This window comes from Sorex fumeus, unplaced genomic scaffold (genome assembly GCF_029834395.1).
Source record: "Sorex fumeus unplaced genomic scaffold, SorFum_2.1 ptg000136l, whole genome shotgun sequence".
Taxonomy (NCBI): Eukaryota; Metazoa; Chordata; class Mammalia; order Eulipotyphla; family Soricidae; genus Sorex; species Sorex fumeus.
In genome coordinates, this window is record NW_026606193.1 from 2,401,734 (window position 1) to 2,422,998 (window position 21,265).

At 43.4% G+C, this 21,265-nt stretch overlaps 1 protein-coding gene across 3 annotated transcripts in view; it reads left to right on the forward strand.

The window, feature by feature from the left end:
* The window catches only part of GRID2 (glutamate ionotropic receptor delta type subunit 2), a 1,415,717-nt gene that overhangs the window by 891,883 nt on the left and 502,569 nt on the right, over positions 1–21,265 (forward strand). For all 3 annotated transcript variants that reach the window (XM_056106635.1, XM_056106637.1, XM_056106634.1), the window contains one exon: positions 15,997–16,116. In XM_056106635.1, coding sequence (XP_055962610.1) covers positions 15,997–16,116 — 120 coding nt within the window. The remainder of the gene's footprint in view (positions 1–15,996; positions 16,117–21,265) is intronic.

A 21,265-nucleotide genomic window follows, 5' to 3' on the forward strand; every position in this document is an offset into this window, starting at 1 on the left:
TGAGAACTTAGTCTCTTATCAACACAGAGCTTGAGAAATTAAATGTATTCGAGAATATTGGCAGAGAAAAAATATTTCCGCTGAAAACTGGGGAAGTCGAGCTCAATCCAAGGTGTTGCCAAAACCTCGCAAGTCTGTGTAAAAACTTGGCACGTACGAATTCGCAGGAGGTTGTTGAACATGATTTTGTCCCTGCTAATTTATTAATTCATGATCTGACTAGGATTCAGGAGCCATAGTGTATATGTGCTTCCGAAACCTTCTCACAAAGGCCAAGTAATAGGTTGGGCAGTGGCTTAGGAGACATTGAATGACAGAAACGGCAGGAGGGCAGGAAGGACAGACCATCAGTGTGGAGACATCTGCCATCGGGCCGCTTGATATGTAAAAGATTTCTGTTGGAAAATTTATGGCAAAAGCTATAATTCAGTGTGACATTTTATTTGGGGTATTAGTTGCCAACTGGTGACTCTCAGCTTTCAGCCTGGTGGGCATGTCGTGAAGGAACGTTTTCGCTGTATGTGGGGACTAACTTTGGACGATCAGATCGGAAAGGTCCAATTTCCTCATTTCTTTGTCTAGCATTTCAAATTGACCTTAAGCCTGGAGTGATTGTTTTCCTCCAGTTGTATTACTTGGCTGTTATGAGAGTTTTAGCCATCCTGTCTGGACCATTAAGGCTGATGAACTCTACACAGAGAACTTGAGAAAAGGTGCCCGTGGGGGAAGCAGTGTGGGTCCAGCTGCTCCCAACTGGCTTGGGCAAAGCCAAGAACATGAATTGGGCCCTTGGGTGGTGAGGTCACGAAGATGGGAGAAATTCCCCGTTTGCTTGGGCTAGAGGTTTGACTTGACTTCAATTTCCCATGGGGGTCAAAGATGGAGGCGCTGGATGACCTTTCTTAATCAGCCTGTCCAGATGTGGGCCAGTGGGGGAAAGAAAGAAAAACTTTAAAAAAGCAGCAGTCAAACAGCAACGAGGGCTCAGGATCTTTATTGCAACGGGCATAGTCTAGTGATAAAGCTCTTAGTTACATTCATGTAGCTGTGGCCCACCTGGATTCAGGAAAGACAACAGACTCTTGCCATGTCTGCTTCCTGATGAACTCCATACCTTCATTTGCATTTCATTGATAAGAGAAGAGAAACATTACAAGGAATGCAGTTGATGTCACGGTCCTCCTGTTGTTCATCGATTTGCTCGAGCAGGCCCAGTAACGTCTTCATCGTGAGACTTGTTGTTACTGTGTTTAGCATATCGAATAGATCACGGGGAGTTTGCCAGGCTTTTGCCGTGCAGGCAAGATACTCTCAGTAGCTTGCTGGGCTCTCCGAGAGGGGCGGAGGAATCGAACCCGGCTTGGCTGAGCAAGGCAAAAGGCCTACCGCCGTGCTATCACTCCAGCCCGCAGTTGATGTATTTACCATAAATGTTCAATGAGTCGGGGACCAAGTTTCCCAGACCCTCTGGCATTGAATCTTTATAATCTACTCAGCGAATTGGTAGGATTTCTCTTGTGTGTGTGGTGTGGGGTGTGTGTGTCACATTCAGAAACTGTCAGGGTTTACTTCTGCCTCTGAGCTCAGGAATTACTCCTGGCAGTGCTTGGGGGACCATATGGGATACCAGGGATTGAACTCGGGTCAGCCGTATGCAAGGCAAACGCTCTACCCTCTGGACAGAGCCCAATTTCTCTTCTTTTATTCAAGCATCAAAGGTTCCTTCTGAAATGCTTATTCTCTGAGATATCGGCACCACAAGCTATTGTTATTTATGTGGACTTTTTTTTTCATTTGTTTGGGGGCCACATTGGGTGGAGTTTAGGGGGCACTCCTGGTCCCCGTGCTCAGGGGCTCTTCCTGTGGCATCAGGGTTCAGACCAGTGTTGAGCCTAAGCAAGTATCTCAGCCTTGATACTGCCTGGCCCAAGCTAGTGTCTTGATCATTATACTGCCTGTCCTGCTTATATGGCCTTTATTTTGAGTGTAGTTTATTTATTCATTTCACTGTGTTTAGCACTTTTATCGAGGTACAGGGCTCACAGTACTGTGTATCCTCGTGTCCACGCTGACAGCAGCCCAGTGGATCTCCAGAGAGCCTCTTCCTCTGCCAGGGGCCCCTTCCAGTCACCCCTGTTCCTGGTAAGCTCAGGTCATGGAAGAACACTCCTCAGAGGCCAGTTCTTCTGCTTCAGACTAGGCAGTGCTCAGTGCCCACAGCTGCCTCTGCTCTTGGCCCCTGCCCGGGGGTGCCAGGTGCCAGGATTCCAATCAGGGTCTAACTGCAGCCCTGGGCGAGGCCCGTGCCTTAGTCTCTGTGCACTGCTCAGACCCAGGCAGATTCTTAAGACTCGGTGTATTTTCTGGTCTGTTTTTTATAGGCAAAGGGTATCTGGTAGGCACTCAGAGCACACTCTCAGGAATGCAATGGCTTTTAACTCATGCAGAGTGTTATCAGTGCACTTAATCATCCTTGATGCAATAGGAAGAACTGAAATTCACACACACACACACACACACACACACAATCCTTAACTGGGGGCTGGAGCAATAGCACAACAGGGAGGGCATTTGCCTTGTATGTTGCCGACCCGGGTTCCATTACCAGCATCCCATGTGGTCCCCCCGAGCACTGCCAGTAATAAATCCTGAGTGTAGAGCCAGAAGTAACCCCTATGCATTGCCAGGTGAGACCCAAAAATCAAACAAATAAAAGAACATAAAAATAGAAATTCTTAACTGGGGTCACAGAGGTAATACAGTGGGTGGGTCTCTTGCCTTGCATGAGGTTGGCCTGGGTTCGAGTCTAGGCACCTGTCTTGTCCTTGGAGTTTGGCTTGGAGTGACCTGAGCAGAGTGTTTCTGTGGATATTTAAGGTGGATTTTGTGTGGATTAGACATTTTCAGTGTTGAGTCTTTCTACAGGTAGACATGGTATGTTTTTAAAGGCAGGGATTCTGCATATGTGCTTACGAGTTCTTCATACATATTTTCATTGTGTTTATTCCTAAAATTCTGTAGGTTTTGAGTTTTGGTTTCTCTATGTGAGCACCATACTGAATGGACTCATTTCTACCAATTTTTAAGCATCATACAAAAGTTATTTAGATTTTTTGAGCTGGAGTGATAGTCCAGCAGGTAGGGCATTTGCCTTGCACACGGCCAACCCAGGTTTGATCCCCGGCGTCCTGTAGGGTCCCCTGAGCACTGCCAGGAGTAATTCCTGAGGGCAAAGCCAGAAGGAACCCCTGAACATTGCTGGGTGTGATCCCAAAAGGAAAAAAATAAGTTATTCAGATTTTTCCCCAATTATTCTGATTTGATATCACTTAGGATTACACTGGGTATAATTCTTATTCATAATTCTTGGTGGTTTATCACCCCCCCCACATTTCAATTGATGGTGAGAGCGTCTTCAAATAAAACTTTGACACTAATTTCCAACACTGCATGTATTTTTGAAGTGTTTAAAACATTTTCTGGAGACATTCTGGGTGCCAACCTGCCAGGCGCACCCCCTGCAGGCTCTGAGTGCTTCAGAGGGAGCTGCCTCTCCCCACCCAGGTGAGCGTGTGGATCTTCCCCACCAGAGACATCAGCAAACCCCTAATGCCCTCGAGTGGACCCAGCGCTGAGCTGCCTGGACCTGGCGGCAGAGCTGGGGGATGGGGGATGCCTCCCTTCCCAGCTCTCTCCCCCTGTCCCTCAACTGCTCTCCTGGGATTTGGTGTTCGTTTCCCACGGAGGCAGCCCCCATTGAGACATTAAGGGATTAACATCTGGCAGGGAAGTCCTGATGCGAACGTCCAAGCGAAGAGCTGCAGATGCACCAGGAGCATGAGCCGGCAACAGAAACTCCAAGTCCTGATCTCCGAGCGGGCTGCAGACCACACTCTCCTGACGCCAGGCCCAGCTGCAGATAAGGCAGCATGCACAGGGCCTTTCAGAGATCGTGTCCCTCCTTTGTTGGCCTAGTGGCTGCAGCACAAGGAAATGTGACCAAGAGAGAGAGCTGAATCTGGACGTGTAGTTATTGGGGGTGGCTGATATTATGTGGGGTTTGTTTGTTTAGTTGCTACCCCTGGCAGTGCTCAGGGTTTACTCTGGCTCTGCATTCAGGGATCAACTTGCTGGGGATCAGAGACCATTTCTGGTGCCAAGGACCTAGTTCAGCCACATGTAAGGCGAGGACTCCATCTGCTGTGCACTCTCCTGCCCGAGATCCATATTATGGGGAAACGATTTTAAATTGTAAACGGTGGTCTGGAGCGATACAATGGACTGAGCTCACCCTTTGCATTCAAGCGGCTCTGGAACGCCTGGGTTCAATCCCTTGGACTGCTAATACCTGGGGCATTTGGATGAAGCCCAGAGCTTGCAATATTCCCAGTGCGTTGCCAGGTGTGGGCCTCTATCCCAACAAATGAAACTAATGAATGTTAACAAATTAAAGCAAAAGCAGATAACAAAATTGGACAAAAATATTTACAGACAAGTCATCTGTTACCTATAAGAAGAAATTACAACTTTTTAAATTTGTGTGTGTGTGTGTTGTATATGTTTGGCCACACCTGGCTGTGTTCAGGGCTTACTCCCAGCTCTGCCTGCACTCAGGAATCACTCCTGATGGACTTGGGGACTCTTTGGGGTACTGGAGATGGAGCCCAGGTCGGCTACGTACAAAGCAAGCACCCCGCCCACTGTACTATCTGTCTAGCCCCAGAATTCCAGCTTTTAATCTGCCAATGAGCTCGTCTTTGATGATGACATCACTCAATCTAGGGACATCAGATTCAAGTCAGACTGTCCAAAATATCAAAGCGTCGGACTTTGGGAGATTTGAATCCCAAAGAGCCGACTCCTGTCGGTCACAGAGGGACAAGGATTCTCAGAACTGCGTGAGCCCTTCTAGTGCTGCGTGTGCCCTCCCTGCCCAGAGCACCTCTTGGAAAGGAGTCTAGTGCAGAGACCCAGGGCATCCACACACAGCGCAGGGCCTGGAGCCTGCAGCCAACCTGCAGACGGATGCCCATCTTCTTCTGGGTGGCAATGCCACCTGCTCAACTGACAAGCAGGTGAGAGGGAGGAACGAGCAGGGAGGTGGCACTGTCAGGAGACGCAGCCTCTCCAAGGCAGAGACACGGATTCTGTGGCAGTCGCTGAGTGTGTCAGAGCCCTGGCAGCAGGAGACGCCACGCTCAGTGGGATCTTGCACAAGCCCCACTGAAGATGATTCAGCTCCCTCTCCTGTTCTTTTCAAGTTCGATTTGATCTTGTTCCGCTGAGCCCTCGAGTGAGAGCTCTCGTGGCGTCTGGCTCATCAACTCTTGGAGCTTCACTCCCCACTCATAAGGAGCTGGAGGGGGGTAGGGCATTTGGTTGGCCTGCCCGGGACGCTACTGGAGGACCGAATTGCTCACACCCAGGGCATCGTCAGGCCAGACTCTTCTGTCGACATCAGTGTTCCCCAGATAGATGGGCATCTGGGAGGGGTGGATTCTGCATCCTTCTATGGCTGGAATCTCAGTTACAGAACTGGATGAGAAGTCTAGGGGCAAAGGCAGCTCAGATAGAGAAGGGAGCACCAAATAAAGGGTGTTGGGAAGATCCTCCCAGGATGGGAGATGCATGTTGAAAGTAGACTATGGACCGAACATGATTGCCACTCAATGCCTCTTTTGCAGACCACAACACCCAAAAGGGGAGAGAGAACAAAAGGGAATGCCCTGCCACAGAGGCAGCGTGGGATGGGGGTGGGGGGGGTGGGAGGGATACTGGAATTAGGGGTGGTGGAGAATGGGCACTGGTGGGGGGATGGGTACTCGATCATTGTATAACTGAAACCCAAGCACAGAAATTTGTAAGACTACAACTGTACCTCATGGTGTTTCACAATAAAAAAATAAAAAATAAATGAATTTAAAAAAGTAATAAAATAGAAGAGACAAAAAAAGAAAAATCTAGAGAAACTGAATCTCAAGTTGAAATCAGGGGTGAAAAAGCAAAATACCTTCCGTCTTCATTTGCTTGTAACATTGCGGAGTGTCTGTTCTCCATTCAGACGGATGCCTGCAAACAAGAGTCAGTGGAGGCTTTTCAAATGTGTATTTTATGGGACTGCAAAGCACTGGCTCTCAGATACTCACAACATTTTGCAATAAGCAGGAAAATCAAGCACAGCAGTGATGAGAGTCTTCTTTGGTGAAGCATTGCATTCCTTAGTCTTCAGTGACTGAAAAATTGCTTGCTTGGTCCGGAGCTCTTGTGGCTGTGGGGAGGACTTGTGGGGTTGTACTCGATCGCTTCTCAAAGTACAACACTTGTACATTCTGAATGGTCTTACCTAAACCGGATGTTCCAATACTGAGTCCTGGTCACCGTGGGAGATGATCTCATTGGCATTTTAAAACTCTTCCGGTGACGATCCATCCTTGTGCCCCAATGCAGTCATGGCTGTCACAGTACAGAGTCCCCATTGCTGGACTCCAGAATAATCTTCCAATTCGGGCTCAGTTTCCTTCTGACTCTGTCTGGATTCCTTCCACCTGTGAAGTAGAAGTGCAGGGGCACTATACAACCTGCCTAGTGGTAATCGTTTGCTCTGTGTGTGCCAGGGATAGGCCTGCTGCCTCTTACCTGCAGAGTGTGCGCCCTGCCACTGAATCCCATCCCAGACTTGACACTCGGGCTTGGAATTAGGACATGCAGCCAGACGTCGGTCTGCTTTGTAGAGATGATGGTCTGGGAAGTAGTTGTTGTGGGACCAGAGCGTCTCAGGCCGGTATGCATGTGCTGGGGGTTTTGCACCATGAGATAAAAAGATAAAACTTCCTCTTTGTTTAGTGGAAGTGATGTCTGCACTTGTTTGTTCATTGCAGCACTGTTTACAATAGCTAGAATCTGAAAAAACCTGAGTATCCAAGAACAGGTGACTGGTTAAATAAACTTTGGTACATCTGGGCTGGAGCGATAGCACAGCGGGTAGGGCGTTCGCCTTACAAGCGGCCAACATGGCCGACCCGAGTTCGATTCCTCCGCCTCTCTCGGAGAGCCCGGCAAGCTACCGAGAGTATTCGATATGCCAGACACAGTAACAACAAAGTCTCCAATGGAGACGTTACTGGGCCCGCTCGAGCAAATCGACGATCAACATCTACACAATGGAGTACTATGTAGCTGTTAGAAAAGATGAAGTCACGAAATTTACATACAAGTGGTACTACATGGAAAGTATCATGCTAAGCGAAATGAGTCAGAAAGAGAGGGACAGACATAGAAAGATTGCATTCACCTGGGGAACATAAAGGAACAAAATAGGAGACTAACACCCAAGAATAGCCTAGATAAGTATACCAGGAGTTTTGCTCCATGGCTTAGAGGCCAGCCACACATACTAGGGGAAAGGGCAGCTCAGATAGAGAAGGGAGCACCAAATAAAGGGTGCTGGGAGGATCCTCCCAGGATGGGAGATGCACGCTGAAAGTAGTCTATAGACCAAACATGATTGTCACTCAACGCCTCTTTTACAAACCACAACACCCAAAAGGAGTGAGAGAACAAGAGGGAATGCCCTTCCACAGAGGCAGGGTGGGATGGGGGGATGGGGGGGTGGGAGGGATACTGGGATCAGTGGTGGTGGAAAATGGGCACTGGTGGAAGGATGGGTACTCGATCATTGTATAACTGAAACCCAAGCACAAAAATTTGTAAATCTACAACTGTACCTCATGGTGTTTCACTAATAAAAATCTAAATTAAAAAAAAAATTCCTTTTTGTTTTCTCTTGCTTTTTTTGGGTCACACCCAACAATGCACACAGAATCTACACTCAGGAATTACTCCTGTCAGTGTAATTCTTTTTTAAAAATAAAGAAAAATGATCCTTGTGATCAATTTTACTGAATTCTGTATGTGAGTTGGTGAGTGAATGGTCCAGATGAGTGGTCCTTCATGAGGGAAGGAAAGGCAGAGGTGTCCCGGGCATGGGGGAGGGATCCCTACTGAACACAAGAGGATACATCTTTCTTGTTTCCTGCCCCAGTGTTGAATGTCACCAGGCCTGAAGGCCAGTGAACTGGAACAGGTTGAAGAGCAAGAATCTAACAGGAATGGGTACAGAGTCTCTGGAAGGCTGCCGGCATCCAGGGAACGCATACACACTCACCTCAAGTGTCTTCAGTTTACTGATGGGCTGGGCCGGATTCTAGCGGGGAGGACACAGTGAGGGTGACACGCTATAGCCTTGTGGCTGCCAGGCTGAGGGTCTGTTCTGCAAGTGCTCTGACCTGTATCTCCCAGGACAGGGGTGAGCACTGATTCAGGAGTGTGAGTCACACAGGTCTGCCGTGAGCTCTCGGCAACACGCGTGTTCCCTGCAAACACCCACTGAGCAACAGACTGGCCCTAAGTCAATTCTCCTCTAACATGGAAGATAAAATCACAAAATAGAAGAGGGACATTAATTTCAGAGGGCTTAATGCAACATGAAAAAGTAGCTAATAGAATCATGAAGGATTGATTTAGGATCTAACGTCAGGCAGGATTTAAATCCTGTGCTGCATGAAAATGTCTGCAGTAAATCTCCGATTTCCCTGGAAGGACAATGAGCAGAAGAGGGTGTGAGGGTCGCAGGCGTGGAGCTGGGCATGCAGACCAGGACCACCAGAGCTGTGCCGTCGTACAGGACCCTGTGTTTTCCATCATCTAAACCAGATGCTGTGCCAAGTGCCAAACTCCACTCTGCCTTGTGTTCTCAGTGACAAGTAGCAAAATTGCTTTATTCATTTCCTATGGCCCTTTGGCTAGACTCAGAGCTAACTCCTGGCTCTGCACCTGGGAGGACCCACTTAGGAGCCCTCCTGGATGTACCCCGGGACAGCACTGCACTGGAATCAGGGAAGGCAGTGGCCTGAAAACCTTCTCTATCTCTCTGGCTTCTTTGGTTTTTTTTTTTTCTTTTCCCTTTGCTTGTTTGTTTGGTGGCCATACTCAGAGGTTCTCAGGGCTCCTGGTTCTGTGCTCAGGGATAACTCCTAAGAGTGCTCAGGAGACCAGGGTTGGCTGCACATCAGGCAAATGCCACCCTTCCTGAAGCTGCTCATCAGACCTAGCAAACAGCATTCTGTTGCGGTGTTTGTCTCTATCTGACTGTTCAGTATCACAACCTCTATGTCTCCCCATGCTATTGCAAATGGCAGAACTCCACCTCACAGTATTTTGGTGTCTTGTTGTGTCTATTTAAAATATCTTCTTTATCCATTGGTCAAGCAATGGAAACTTCAGTTGTGGTTTCCAGTTCTGGGCTGTTGTGAGTAATGCTGAAGTCGCGTGAAATTCCTGTGTTCATATTCATACATTCGTATGGCCATTTATATATGGTCTTTGAAGATGTGTATTCAGATATTCTATCCAGTTGGAACTGGGGTGTTGTTTTATGTATGAGTTCTTTCTATATTTTTCATTTGAACTTCACTTTCTGGAAGATGTGTGCAAGTATCTTTTCATACTCAGTAAAGAATGTCTTTTTGTTTTAAGACAGGTTTCTTTACCTATGCAGAAGCTTTCTTACGGACATATTCACATTTATTTTTTCTCGCTTTAGTTTCCATTGAAGTTGAGTTGTCACCAAATGTATTTCAAAAACTGGTGACAGGCAACACTCTGCCTGTGTAATTGTTGTTGTAGGTTTTGCATCAAAGATTCTAATCAATTTTTATTTTTGTCTGTGGTGTTAGGTATTGTTTTAGTTTTGTTCTTTTGAATTTGGTTATCGGGTTTTCCTATCACAACTTTTTGAAGATGACTTTCTTGCTCCAACTGAAAACTCTTAGTCATTTTGTCATAAGTAAGTTATTGTGGGAGGGGTACTGGGATCAGTGGTGGTGGAAAATGGGCACTGGTAGTGGGTTGGGTACTCGATCATTGTATAGTGGAAATCCAAGCACAAAAATTTGTAAGTCTACAACTTTACCTCATGGTGTTTCACTAATAAAAAAATTTTAAAAATAATAAGTTATTGACATATGTATATCTTTATGGGTCCCAAATTCTGTTCCACTGTTCTGTGTTTCTTTTAATATCCCAACCCAATACCAATTTGTTCTAATTACTGTTGCTTTGTAATATAGCTTGAAGTTGGAAAGCACTGTGCCTCTGGGTTTGTTTTTTTTTTTTTTTTGGATCAGGAGTGCTTTTTGGTCTTTAAAGTATTTTGTAGTTCCAACCAAATATTATGCTTTTGTGATATCTCTGTGAAGAATATGGTTGAGATCTACTTTTGAATTTTATTCAATCTGTGTACTGCCTTAGCAGGTAGAGTGTTTGCCTTGCATGCGGTCGATGCAGTCAGCCAGGTTTGATTCCTTCATCCCTCTCGGAGAGCCCGGCAAGCTACCGAGAGTATCTCGCCCGCACGGCAGAGCCTGGCAAGCTCCCTGTGACGTATTCGATATGCCAAACACAGTACCAACAAAGTCTCCAATGGAGACGTTACTGGGCCCGCTCGAGCAAATCGATGAACGCCGGGAAGACAGTGAATTCTTTAAATAGGTGGGCATTGAAATTGCTCCATCTCTTGGTTTTATTTTTGTTGTTCTTGGGATCAGTGGTGGTGGAAAATGGGCACTGGTAGTGGGTTGGGTACTCGATCATTGTACAGCGGAAATCCAAGCACAAAAATTTGTAAGTCTACAACTGTACCTCATGGTGTTTCACTAATAAAAAAATTTTAAAAATAATAAGTTATTGACATATGTATATCTTTATGGGTGTCTGATTTGGAGCTACAACCTGGTGGTGCTCAGGGTTCACTCCTGGTGGGGGGAGGGGGAAGGGGGGGTGGGGAAGGGGCGCTCCAGTTACCATGCGGAGATGGAACCCAGTTCCCTACATGCAAGGCAAACGACCTACATACTCTGCCATCTCCCAGGTCCCTACTTTCATCGCTTTGTATCTTCTGCTTCTTTCAACAATCTCTTTCAGTTCTCAGCACATTCTTTCTCACTTTCTTCCTTAAATTTGTAACCAGGTCTTTATATGTATTTGATGAATTATAAATGCTCTTTTCCTGATTTTGCATTTTTTCTAGCTCATTATTTCTGCATAGAAACGTGCCAACTTTGAACAGTAATTATTTAGCTTTTAATTTTATGGTATTATTATTATTAGCTATAATAACACCATAAAAAGAGACTCTTATCAGGTTTTCACCAGACTTTTCAGCAGAAACTATCCAGGCAAGTAGGATATAATTTTCAAAATGCTCACAGATTCAAATCTGTTCAGCAGGTAATACCACAAACTCACAACATTTTTATATATGATGGAAACAGAGGCTTTGGAGACCAATTAAAGTAATAAGAAAACAAATGAAGGGATTTTCTAATACTATTAAGAATTTATACAACTGGGCTGGAAATACAGTCCAGGGACCAAGGTCCTTGCTTTGCGTGTGGCCCATCCGGCTTTAATACCCAGCCCCAAGTATGATCCCTCAAGTCCCGCAGGGAGAGACCCCCTGAGACTGCTGGGTGTGGCCAAAAACTAAGAAAAAAAAAGAAGGGGAAGAGGAGAAGAAAGAATAACTGACATACTCATAAAGTCTCTCCAGGGTTCAAAGAGTAACTTACTGTAGTTTGACATATGTTTTTGGAGTAATCCATTATAATTTACACATATTCTGTTAGACACACGGTTCACCTAAATCCAGAGGAAAATGGATGAGGCTTGAGATGGAGTTTCAGTTCTTCTTGGCCACTGATGGGATTACACGGTGCCAGGGGGCCATTTGGTGGGTATGACCCCCGCCTACTGGAATTTGGAGGATCTGGGTGGAGGATGCTCGGCCCAAATCCGAGTAGGCTTGGAGATCTCGGCCCCAGAACCCACGTGACTTTGTCCCTCTGCCAGTACCTTCATGTGTCCGGAGAGTGGTCTCAGCATGGTGGTGGCTGGTCCTGGAGGTCTTTGGCTGCCAGAGCCCTGGTCGGGGTGGGGAGGAAAGCTCAACCCGCTCCCCTCCAAGGGGCTCCGGTGGCGAGGACAGTCAGGCGCGGGGGCAGGAGACTGCACCGTTCTTCCGGGAGCTGGTTTTTATAGTTTTTATAGTTGGTGCATATTTCTGTACAAACTACCTGTTGGATGAAATCCAGTCCGACCCAAGATGACTTGCTGATTTTAAGTGGGTCAACTATGGCAGCAATTTGCGCTGTCAATTCAAAGGGCATTTATAAATTAGTTGTTTGTGTTACTCACTCCATCACTGTCCTATTAGCTTATTCTGTTTAGAATCCGCAGTCTCACCAAGAGATAAAGAATACAACTGTGTGCGCTCAAAATTAATGACTTCTCATTACCATCTGGCCTGTACACCTCTCTACCAAGTCTTTCTTTTCAAGGTTGATCTGAGGATAGATCAAAAGATAGAAATTCCAGAGTGTGGGAATAGTCTTAGACAATCAGAATTCAGAGAGGTTGAGTCGGGGTCAGAATGCCAGGGGCTTCGGGAAAGGCTTGATTTGTTTGTAACACAGACATCAGCATGGCTTTCACTCCACAAGGGGAGATCTCACTGATTGCACTTGCTAACGCTCATTAAGAACACAACTTAGAGAAGATAAATTAGAAAGTCAAATAGGTGGGCAAAGTGAGCGGAGGCCACAGACAATGAAATTCAGGTCTTGTGATTGATGTGGTTTTTCTCTCTACCTTCTGCAACGTCAGTGAGCTGTGAGGCTCAGTAACGAGTGTAAGTCCAACCTAAACATTGTAGCCGGACGGGTATTGATTGGGAATAAGAAAGATGTGACATCTGGCAATCTAATACTTCCACGTAAATATAAAACGATTATACAGCATCTTTTCAATTTAACAATAACACCTATATACAATATATTTGATAAGTAGTGTTACATTCAGTTGGCTGTAGCAATAACACAGCAGGTAGGACATTTGCCTTGCACGTGGCCGAGCTGGGTTGGATTCCTTTGTCTCTCTCTTAGAGCCTGGCAAGCTACCGAGAGTATCCCGCCCACACAGCAGAGCCTGGCAAGCCCCTTGTGGTGTATTAGATATGCCAAAAACAGTAACAACAATACTCACAATGGAGATGTTACTGGTGCCCACTCAAGCAAATTGATGAACAATGGGAGGACAGTGCTACAGTGCTGTTATATTGGTTGCAACATCTTTTTACTCTTTTTTACCCTACAAATTAAATATTAAGACCAAAACTTAGTTTTCTGAGTTATTTAAGAGGCCATACTGAAGTAGATATGTGAATAAAGACAAGGAAACTTATAAACATTTCTGAATGTCAGCAGCTTGAACTAATGCGCAGTGGTATAAGCTATATTTGTCTGTCAAACCCCTAGACTGTTTGCCACTTCATGATATTATTGATAATAAAATCTGTTATGCTGCCTCATCCTTAAAACCGTAAGTGAAAATTCGATTCTTTGAGGTACTATGAATGATGTTTAGATAGATCAAAATGACTCACGAGAACAGAATAATGCCCATGTTAAAGAAACGGCCAATCAAGAGACAAAGAGAGAGATTACAGAACATTTTGTATTTACTCCTTTTTAAAATATTCAACATATGCATTTTAGTCTCCAAAGAAGGTTTTACAGGTTTAGCTCACACAGTCTGTAACCACTTACATGATAACATTTTTATCCTACTATAAAAAAAAATTGTCAGAAAATTTTTCAGAAAAAGACCTTTATCTGGAAATCTAATTGACAAGGTTATTTTACTCACTGTATTTTTTCTCACTCCACATTGCCCCTACCTTCGCTATACAGAGAAGGAAGTGAACAGTGCTTACATGGGTGTGAGTTCTTTGCTTTTCAAATATTAATCGATACTATATAGCTGAGTCAATATTTATCAAAAACAATTTCAAAGTGACAAAATAGTCAAGCATAAGGTGAAAGTTTGCGATCTCAAATGCATACATCCCTCCCGTTGATCGTCGATTTGCTCGAGCGGGCCCAGTAACGTCTCCATTGGAGACTTTGTTGTTACTGTGTCTGGCATATCGAATACTCTCGGTAGCTTGCCGGGCTCTCCGAGAGGGGCGGAGGAATCGAACTCGGGTTGGCCATGTTGGCCGCTTGTAAGGCGGATGCCCTACCGCTGTGCTATCGCTCCAGCCCCAACTGCATCTCACAGTAACTCAAATAGAGAATATTGGAAATAAGGTATATTTATCTATTAACAGATATAATTGAGGCAATTTTCATACAATTTGACTAAACCATTGTGATTTTCAGCCCAAAATTCTCAGAAGTAACTTGGAATATAATCTTTATATATATATACAATCTTTATATTATATATATAATCTTTATATATAATCTTTATCTATATACTCTTACCCTTATCAATTTTGTCTTCTGTGTTCTTGACCTGGGACTCTTTTGTGGTAGATACTATTATTTCTGCCATTTGGCAGACAATAATGGCTCTTAATTGAGCATTCTACTTTACATATCTAGTAGACACTGTACAAATGATCATTTAGAGAGTCTAACTCCAAAGAGATTTCCAGAGACTGCCAAATCTTACATATAAAATTGAACATGTTTTTTCAAATGGTTAAAATTGGATAATAGAAGAAAAGGTGGTATTTTTAGTTAATATTAGAGGGTCAGTTTTGTTGATTATCGCTAGTTAAAGAATAAAATTGATTAGATATTGAAATTCATGATTAAGCAAGAGCTTATTAAACATCTGTTATGAACTTAATATTATGCAATGGTTTATGAAAGAAAAAATGATGTGGTGGATACAATAAGCGGCATAATTTCTGTAAAACGGAATACGAGTAGAGAATATTGAAAATAAGACATATTTATCTATTAACAAATATAATTGAGGCAATTTTCATGCAATTTGACTAAACCATTGTGATTTTTTAGCCCAAAATTCTCAGATAGAAGTAACTTGGAATATAATCTTTTTCTATAAATCTTAAATAATGTTCTATTATTAAAGGGAAAAAGAATGAACCAAGGTGTATGAAGAAATATGACCTACAATGCTCTGTGGTTGGGAAATGAGCCTTTATCGTAAAAAATGAAAAACGCAGATTGCAGATTCTCCGTGAATCTCAAAAACCTCCATTACTATTGAAGAGCAAAACAAAATTAAAGCCTAATTTGGCCTTTTCTCTTCGAATTTGGAAACATATTACAAGAAGGATAAAAACAAGCTCCAATAATTTAGGATCATCGGTTTTTATGATTCTGTGATATAATTTTTTAGATTAATATTAAGATGGAACTGTGCAATAGAAATAATGTTGTCAAAATTAGTCTCCAGAGAGACCAGAAAGATAGTCCAGCAGGCAAGGTGCATGCCGTGCCTGGTACCAACCTGGGTCCAGTCCCCAGTAACACATATGGCCCCCATGCCCTGTTAGGAGTGATCTCTGAGCATAGAACCAGGAGTAAACCCTGAACACAGCTGGAAGTGGCCTCGAAACCAACTGAGAATCAAAATTAGTTTCCCGAGTAAGTTTCTGTAATCGGCGGAACATTGCTTCCTACTTAATAGATATTTGCATGTTACAAGATATGGCTAAAACCCTCACCTGACTTTTAATTTCAATACAAACACATGTTACTTTGCATAGTTATTTGATTTGGGGTCTCAGTTTTCCAGTGAAGTATATAAGGCTGTATTAGGTGAGTCAGGATTATTTTCAATTTCACCCTTATTATGCTGTGCATATATTTAAAGCGATATTTAAATATTTTTAAAGATTATATTTTTAAATTTTAAGAATATATTTTTATATATTTAAAGAGTACATTAAATATACCCCAGGCATACATTTAAAGTGATATTTGAATATATTTAAAGATTAATTGCTTGCCCAAATTAATATTGTATTTATAAATATAGTATTCTTAGAATTTTCTTTTTATGTTTTTTATTATTATTTCATGTCTTCGGAAATCTTACATGAGTATCTTTTCTCCCCTATAGGGTGGAGTTAATGGGTTGACTGGAGAGCTAGAATTTGGAGAAAATGGAGGCAATCCGAATGTCCACTTTGAAATTCTTGGAACTAACTATGGAGAAGAACTTGGCCGAGGTGTTCGCAAAGTAAGATCAAATACCTTAGTTCTTGTGGTGTTCTCCTTAGCAACTGCAAATGTGTTTTATTATTTTCCGCATGATGCAGTCATAGTTTACACTAAAGTTCACATTGTACTTAAAAGCAAAGTGGGCAGAGACAGTGGGAAAAAAGCATTATTTAAAGGATGACTAACTAGTACCAACCAGAAGTGTGAACCGTAAGTTCTATTTATGACCTAGAATGATATAAAAGGAAAAGTAACTGATGAATGTGTAGCGAACCGCTATCATCGTTTATTCATTTATAATACATTATCTTAAGGAAGTGAACTCTTGTTAAATACTGCAGATCAGTATAGGGAGAATCCAAGTGACTATAAAGGATGTTTCACTTAATTCTATGACAACAATTCTTTCCAGGAGAAATTGGAAAGTCCCTGGGGAAATGGCTTTTGTATCGTTTGGATTTTCCATTTTTATATTGTTTTGGTAGAGAAAAACCTAAGGTAACTGACTGCGCATACAGAGCTCAGAGCTTTAAATTTCCAACTGCATGAACGGGCTGCTTTTGCGGCTGTTGTTGGTCTCTCTTCCCAGTGCTGGGCGAAGGACACAGAAAAATCCCACACGAAACAAAGATGAGCTATGTGGATCAGCAATAAAACCCACTTGGTAAATTTGTGTTTGGATAGCTGAAACTTGGTTAATGGGTTTCAGAAAGCATCAGGCTAGTTCAGTGGGTTAATGTGAAGAGAAATATCACTAATGTGGTCAGAAAATCCAACATTTCCAACATACTAAATACCATCGTTCTGATTTCACCCCCCACCTCTTTTCCCAGCGGTGCAATTAGTCTGAATTTTATGACACTCATTTATTCACGTTTATAATATGTTTTCCTCTGCATGCATCCTTAAAATGATTGAGTTTTGACAACATTTCAATTAATAAATGACTTAATACCGCATACATTATTTTTTCATGCTTCTTATGAATGCAGGTTCTGTGTCTGTGATTTATTTATTTTATTGGTTTGGGGGCCATGCTTGGGCTTACTCCTGGCCCAGCACTCAAGGATTACTCTGGGCAGGCTTCAGGGACCACATGGGGCGACCAGAGGTGGAACATGGGTTGCCCCTGAGGAAGGCAGATGCCCTACCTGGGTACCAGTTGCCTGCCTTTGTATGTTACTTACTCTTGTTGTTTGTTGCTATACCATTGATCTCTGTGGAGAGTGTCTCATTCTGCTGTGCTTAGTTTCCAAATTTAGACTACTAGAGCTGCTATGAATACTCTTGGGCCTGTATATTGGGTTTGCGTTCTTATACCACTGCATATGCACCTGTGATTTAGTTTTCACGAGTTGGAGTCTGAGATACAATAAGTCTTGTCCGGATATTTAAAAGACAACAAGTCCATTTTCGTACTTATGGATCAATTTGTCTCACTCGGAGTGCAGTGAAATCTCATTGTCCCATGATCTTACAAAAATCTTGATTTTGTCAGATATGACATTCATTACATTTGTTTTGTGTGTGTGTGTATATGTGTGTGTTTGTGCATGTGTGTGTGGTGTACGTGGTGTGTGTATACTCATTATAGCCTCATGACTTCAATGCGTATTGCTACAATTGTAGAAAGATTTTGTGCTTTTCCCTGTAGTCTTGCTCTTCCATTATTATTATTATTATTATTATTATTATTATTTGTTTTGAGCTGATCCTCATTCAAGTCTTTGGCTATTTCCGCTGAATTGTTTTGTTTGTAGTATTGATCTAGAAGTTATGCATGAATTTTGAATGTGAGTCTTTCATCAAGTAATTTCATCAATTACATAAATTTCCTAATTTATTTTCATTTAATTCACTGTACCTTTACATTTTACAGAATTATGAATTTTCTTTTATTGCTACTTTCTTTTAAAAAATCATTCTTTACTCTCAGAATCCTATAATGTTATGCTTAAATATATTTCTAAAACTTTAGAAGTCTGCTTTTCTATGTTTACTTGATATTTTCAATATGTGAAAAATAGTATGTTTCTTCTTCAATATAAAAAGTAAGTAAAAGTAAAGGCCCTCCTGTTGTTCATCAATTTGCTCGAGCAGGCCCAATAACGTCTCCATTGGAGACTTATTGTTAACTGTGTTTGGCATATCGAATACGTTACGGGGAGCTTGCCAGGCTCTGCCGTGCGGGCGAGATCCTCTCAGTAGCTTACCGGGCTCTCCGGAGGGACGGAGGAATCGAACTCGGGTCGGCCATGTTGGTTGTGTGCAAGGCAAACGCCCTACCGCTGTGCTATTGCTCCAGCCCTATTAATTTTACATTTTTTGGGGGCCACACTCAGTGATGCTCAGGTACTACTCCTGACTCTGCACTCAGGGATCACTCCAGGTGGTCTCAGGGGACCGTATGGGATGCTGGAAACTGAGCCCAAGGCTGTCATGTACAAGGAAAGTGTCCTTCCCACTGTTCTATCTCTCCAGTCCCTTAACACTTGTATTTTTATTATTTTTATTTTTAGCATCTTTTGACATTTCATTGATTTATCACTGCCGCTGTCCTCCCATTGTTCATCAATTTTCGAGTGGGCACCAGTAACATCTCCATTGTGAGACCTGCTGATATTGTGTTTGGCATATCAAATATGTCACGGATAGCTTGCTAGGCTCTGCTGTGTGGGCGAGATACTCTCGGCAGCTTGCAGAGCTCTCTGAGAGAATGGAGGAATTGAACCCAGGTTAGCCGCGTGCAAGGCAAACACCCTCCCCACTATGCTATCGCTCTGGCCCCATATAATAGCTAAGGTAAAGGTAAAAGGTAAAGGCCCTCCTGTTGATCGTCGATTTGCTCGAGCGGGCCCAGTAATGTCTCCATTGGAGACTTTGTTGTTACTGTGTCTGGCATATCGAATACTCTCGGTAGCTTGCCGGGCTCTCCGAGAGCTATAATAAGAGCTAGGGGTGAAAAAAGCAAAAAAAAAAAAGACTATGAGATTTAAAATCTGGCCACTCAGGCAAATATTGTTGTCTTGTCTCAAACAGGGTCAAACAAAGGAGAATCTGTTGCCAGAAATATCTTTGACATTCAGTGGAAATGTGCTCTGGATCACAATTTAAGTGCTCTCTTGGGGCTCAATAAAAAATCATAGAGAAAATTTACTAGACTTTGGAAAGTGTTAATCATTTATCCATATAACTTGTACTTGCAAAAACTGGATAACTTGTGTTTATTTCAAACTCTGTAATTTGGTTCTGCAAGCAATAAATTTAGCTGAGAAAATGATTGGCTGTGTTTAGACCTTTTTGGGCAACAGCTACTTGCCTTTTATTATGACTATTATTGTCATTATTATCATTATTGCTTGGATTGGGACTGGGCCTCCTCCACCCAGATCCCCCATCTTCCAGTATGTAGGCGTTACACCCACCAACTGCCCCTGGTGCCGTGTAATCCCATCAACAGCCAAGACCCAGAGAATATAAAATCCTGCTCCTGGAAGCACGCGGCTGCAAATGTGGCCACGCGACATCTTATTATCTAGGTCTTACTCTGGAGAACCTGGCAGGCTACCAAAAGTATCCTGCCCACATGGCAGAGTCTGGCAAACTCCCCGTGGCGTATGCAATATGCAAAAAAACAGTAACAATGATGGGGTTCATTCTCCTGACCCTGAAAGAGCCTCGAATGTGGCACTTTTTAAAATCTCAGGGCTAGGATGAAGGAGACGTTACTGAGGCCTGCTCGAGGCAATCAACGAACAACAGGATGACAGTGACACGGTGATTGCAGGAAATCATTGTAGGCAAAATTCTTAGATAACTGCAATCTGAAAACTTCCTTTTGAATTTTCCAACTCCCTTTGTTTTGTAGGTTTTTGAGACATACTCAGTCCAGTGCTTGGGGATCACTCCTGGCAGTGCTCAGGGACCCATAATGGAACACAAAGATCCCCCGTGCAAAGTATGTGCTCTAAACATTGGGCAATCTCCATAGCCTAGATTTTCATGCCGAACAATGAAAGAATTTAGGAGCTGGAGCAATAGCACAGCAGGTAGGGCGTTTGCCTTGCACGCAGTCAACGTGGCTGACACAGGTTCAATTCCCAGCATCCCATATGGTCCCCCGAGCACCGCCAGGAGCAATTCCTGAGTACATGAGCCAGGAGTAACCCCTGAGCATTGCCGGGTGTGACCCAAAAAGCAAAAAAAAAAAAAAAATCCAGATGGGGCTGGAGCGATAGCACAGCGGGTAGAGGATAGGGCGTTTGCCTTGCACCGGGAGTGATTCCTGAGTGCATGAGCCAGGAGTAACCCCTGAGCATCACCGGGTGTGACCCAAAAAGCAAGAAAAAAAAATTAAAGAATTTATCAGATGTCCGTGTAGTGTGCCTTGTAGGGATGATTCCCCCTATTTCTCATGTTGTTGATAAAGTGATGGCAACCATGCCGGCTTTATTGAGTCCCCATAAAGGGGCTGTTGGCAAGGTGTCAGCATTTATGTGGAAAACAACCCAATCTCATCCCAAGGAAGCATAAGGTATGAGTAAGCTAACATATGATGAACATAAGGAGGAATATGATAAAAGTTGAGGCCTTTTGAATAGAGGCCTCAAATTATAAATTGATTATAATTCGCATTAAATAAAAAGGTCGAATTTTAAATTCCCCGTGGTCTCAACATTTGCGTTCCGGCGTTCCTGGATGATGTTGTGGAATATTTCCAGCACTCACAGAGTCGCATCAGTCTCATTTTCATGCTCATTGAGCTTCTGCTTAGTCATAATGGTCATATAAATCCTAACCGCTTAAACTGTGGGTTGTTATTCCATATGGGATATGGAACTGAATGTGGGGATCATGAAAAATTCAGCAATACCGTTAAAGGATTCTGAATGCACAACTACCAAAAATGAATTCAAAATCAATTATGCAATGAATCAGAGGCATTTCTGGCCATGTACCTCAATGTTGCATTTTTGGGGGCTAAACAGGGTTAACAAGTGGAAAACGTCTAAGAAAACCTGATGTAAACGGTGAGCATATACTAATTTATGGAGCGATAGCACAGCGGGTAGGGCGTTCGCCTTACACGCGGCCAACATGGCCGACCCGAGTTCGATTCCTCCGCCCCTCTCGGAGAGCCCGGCAAGCTACCGAGAGTATTCGATATG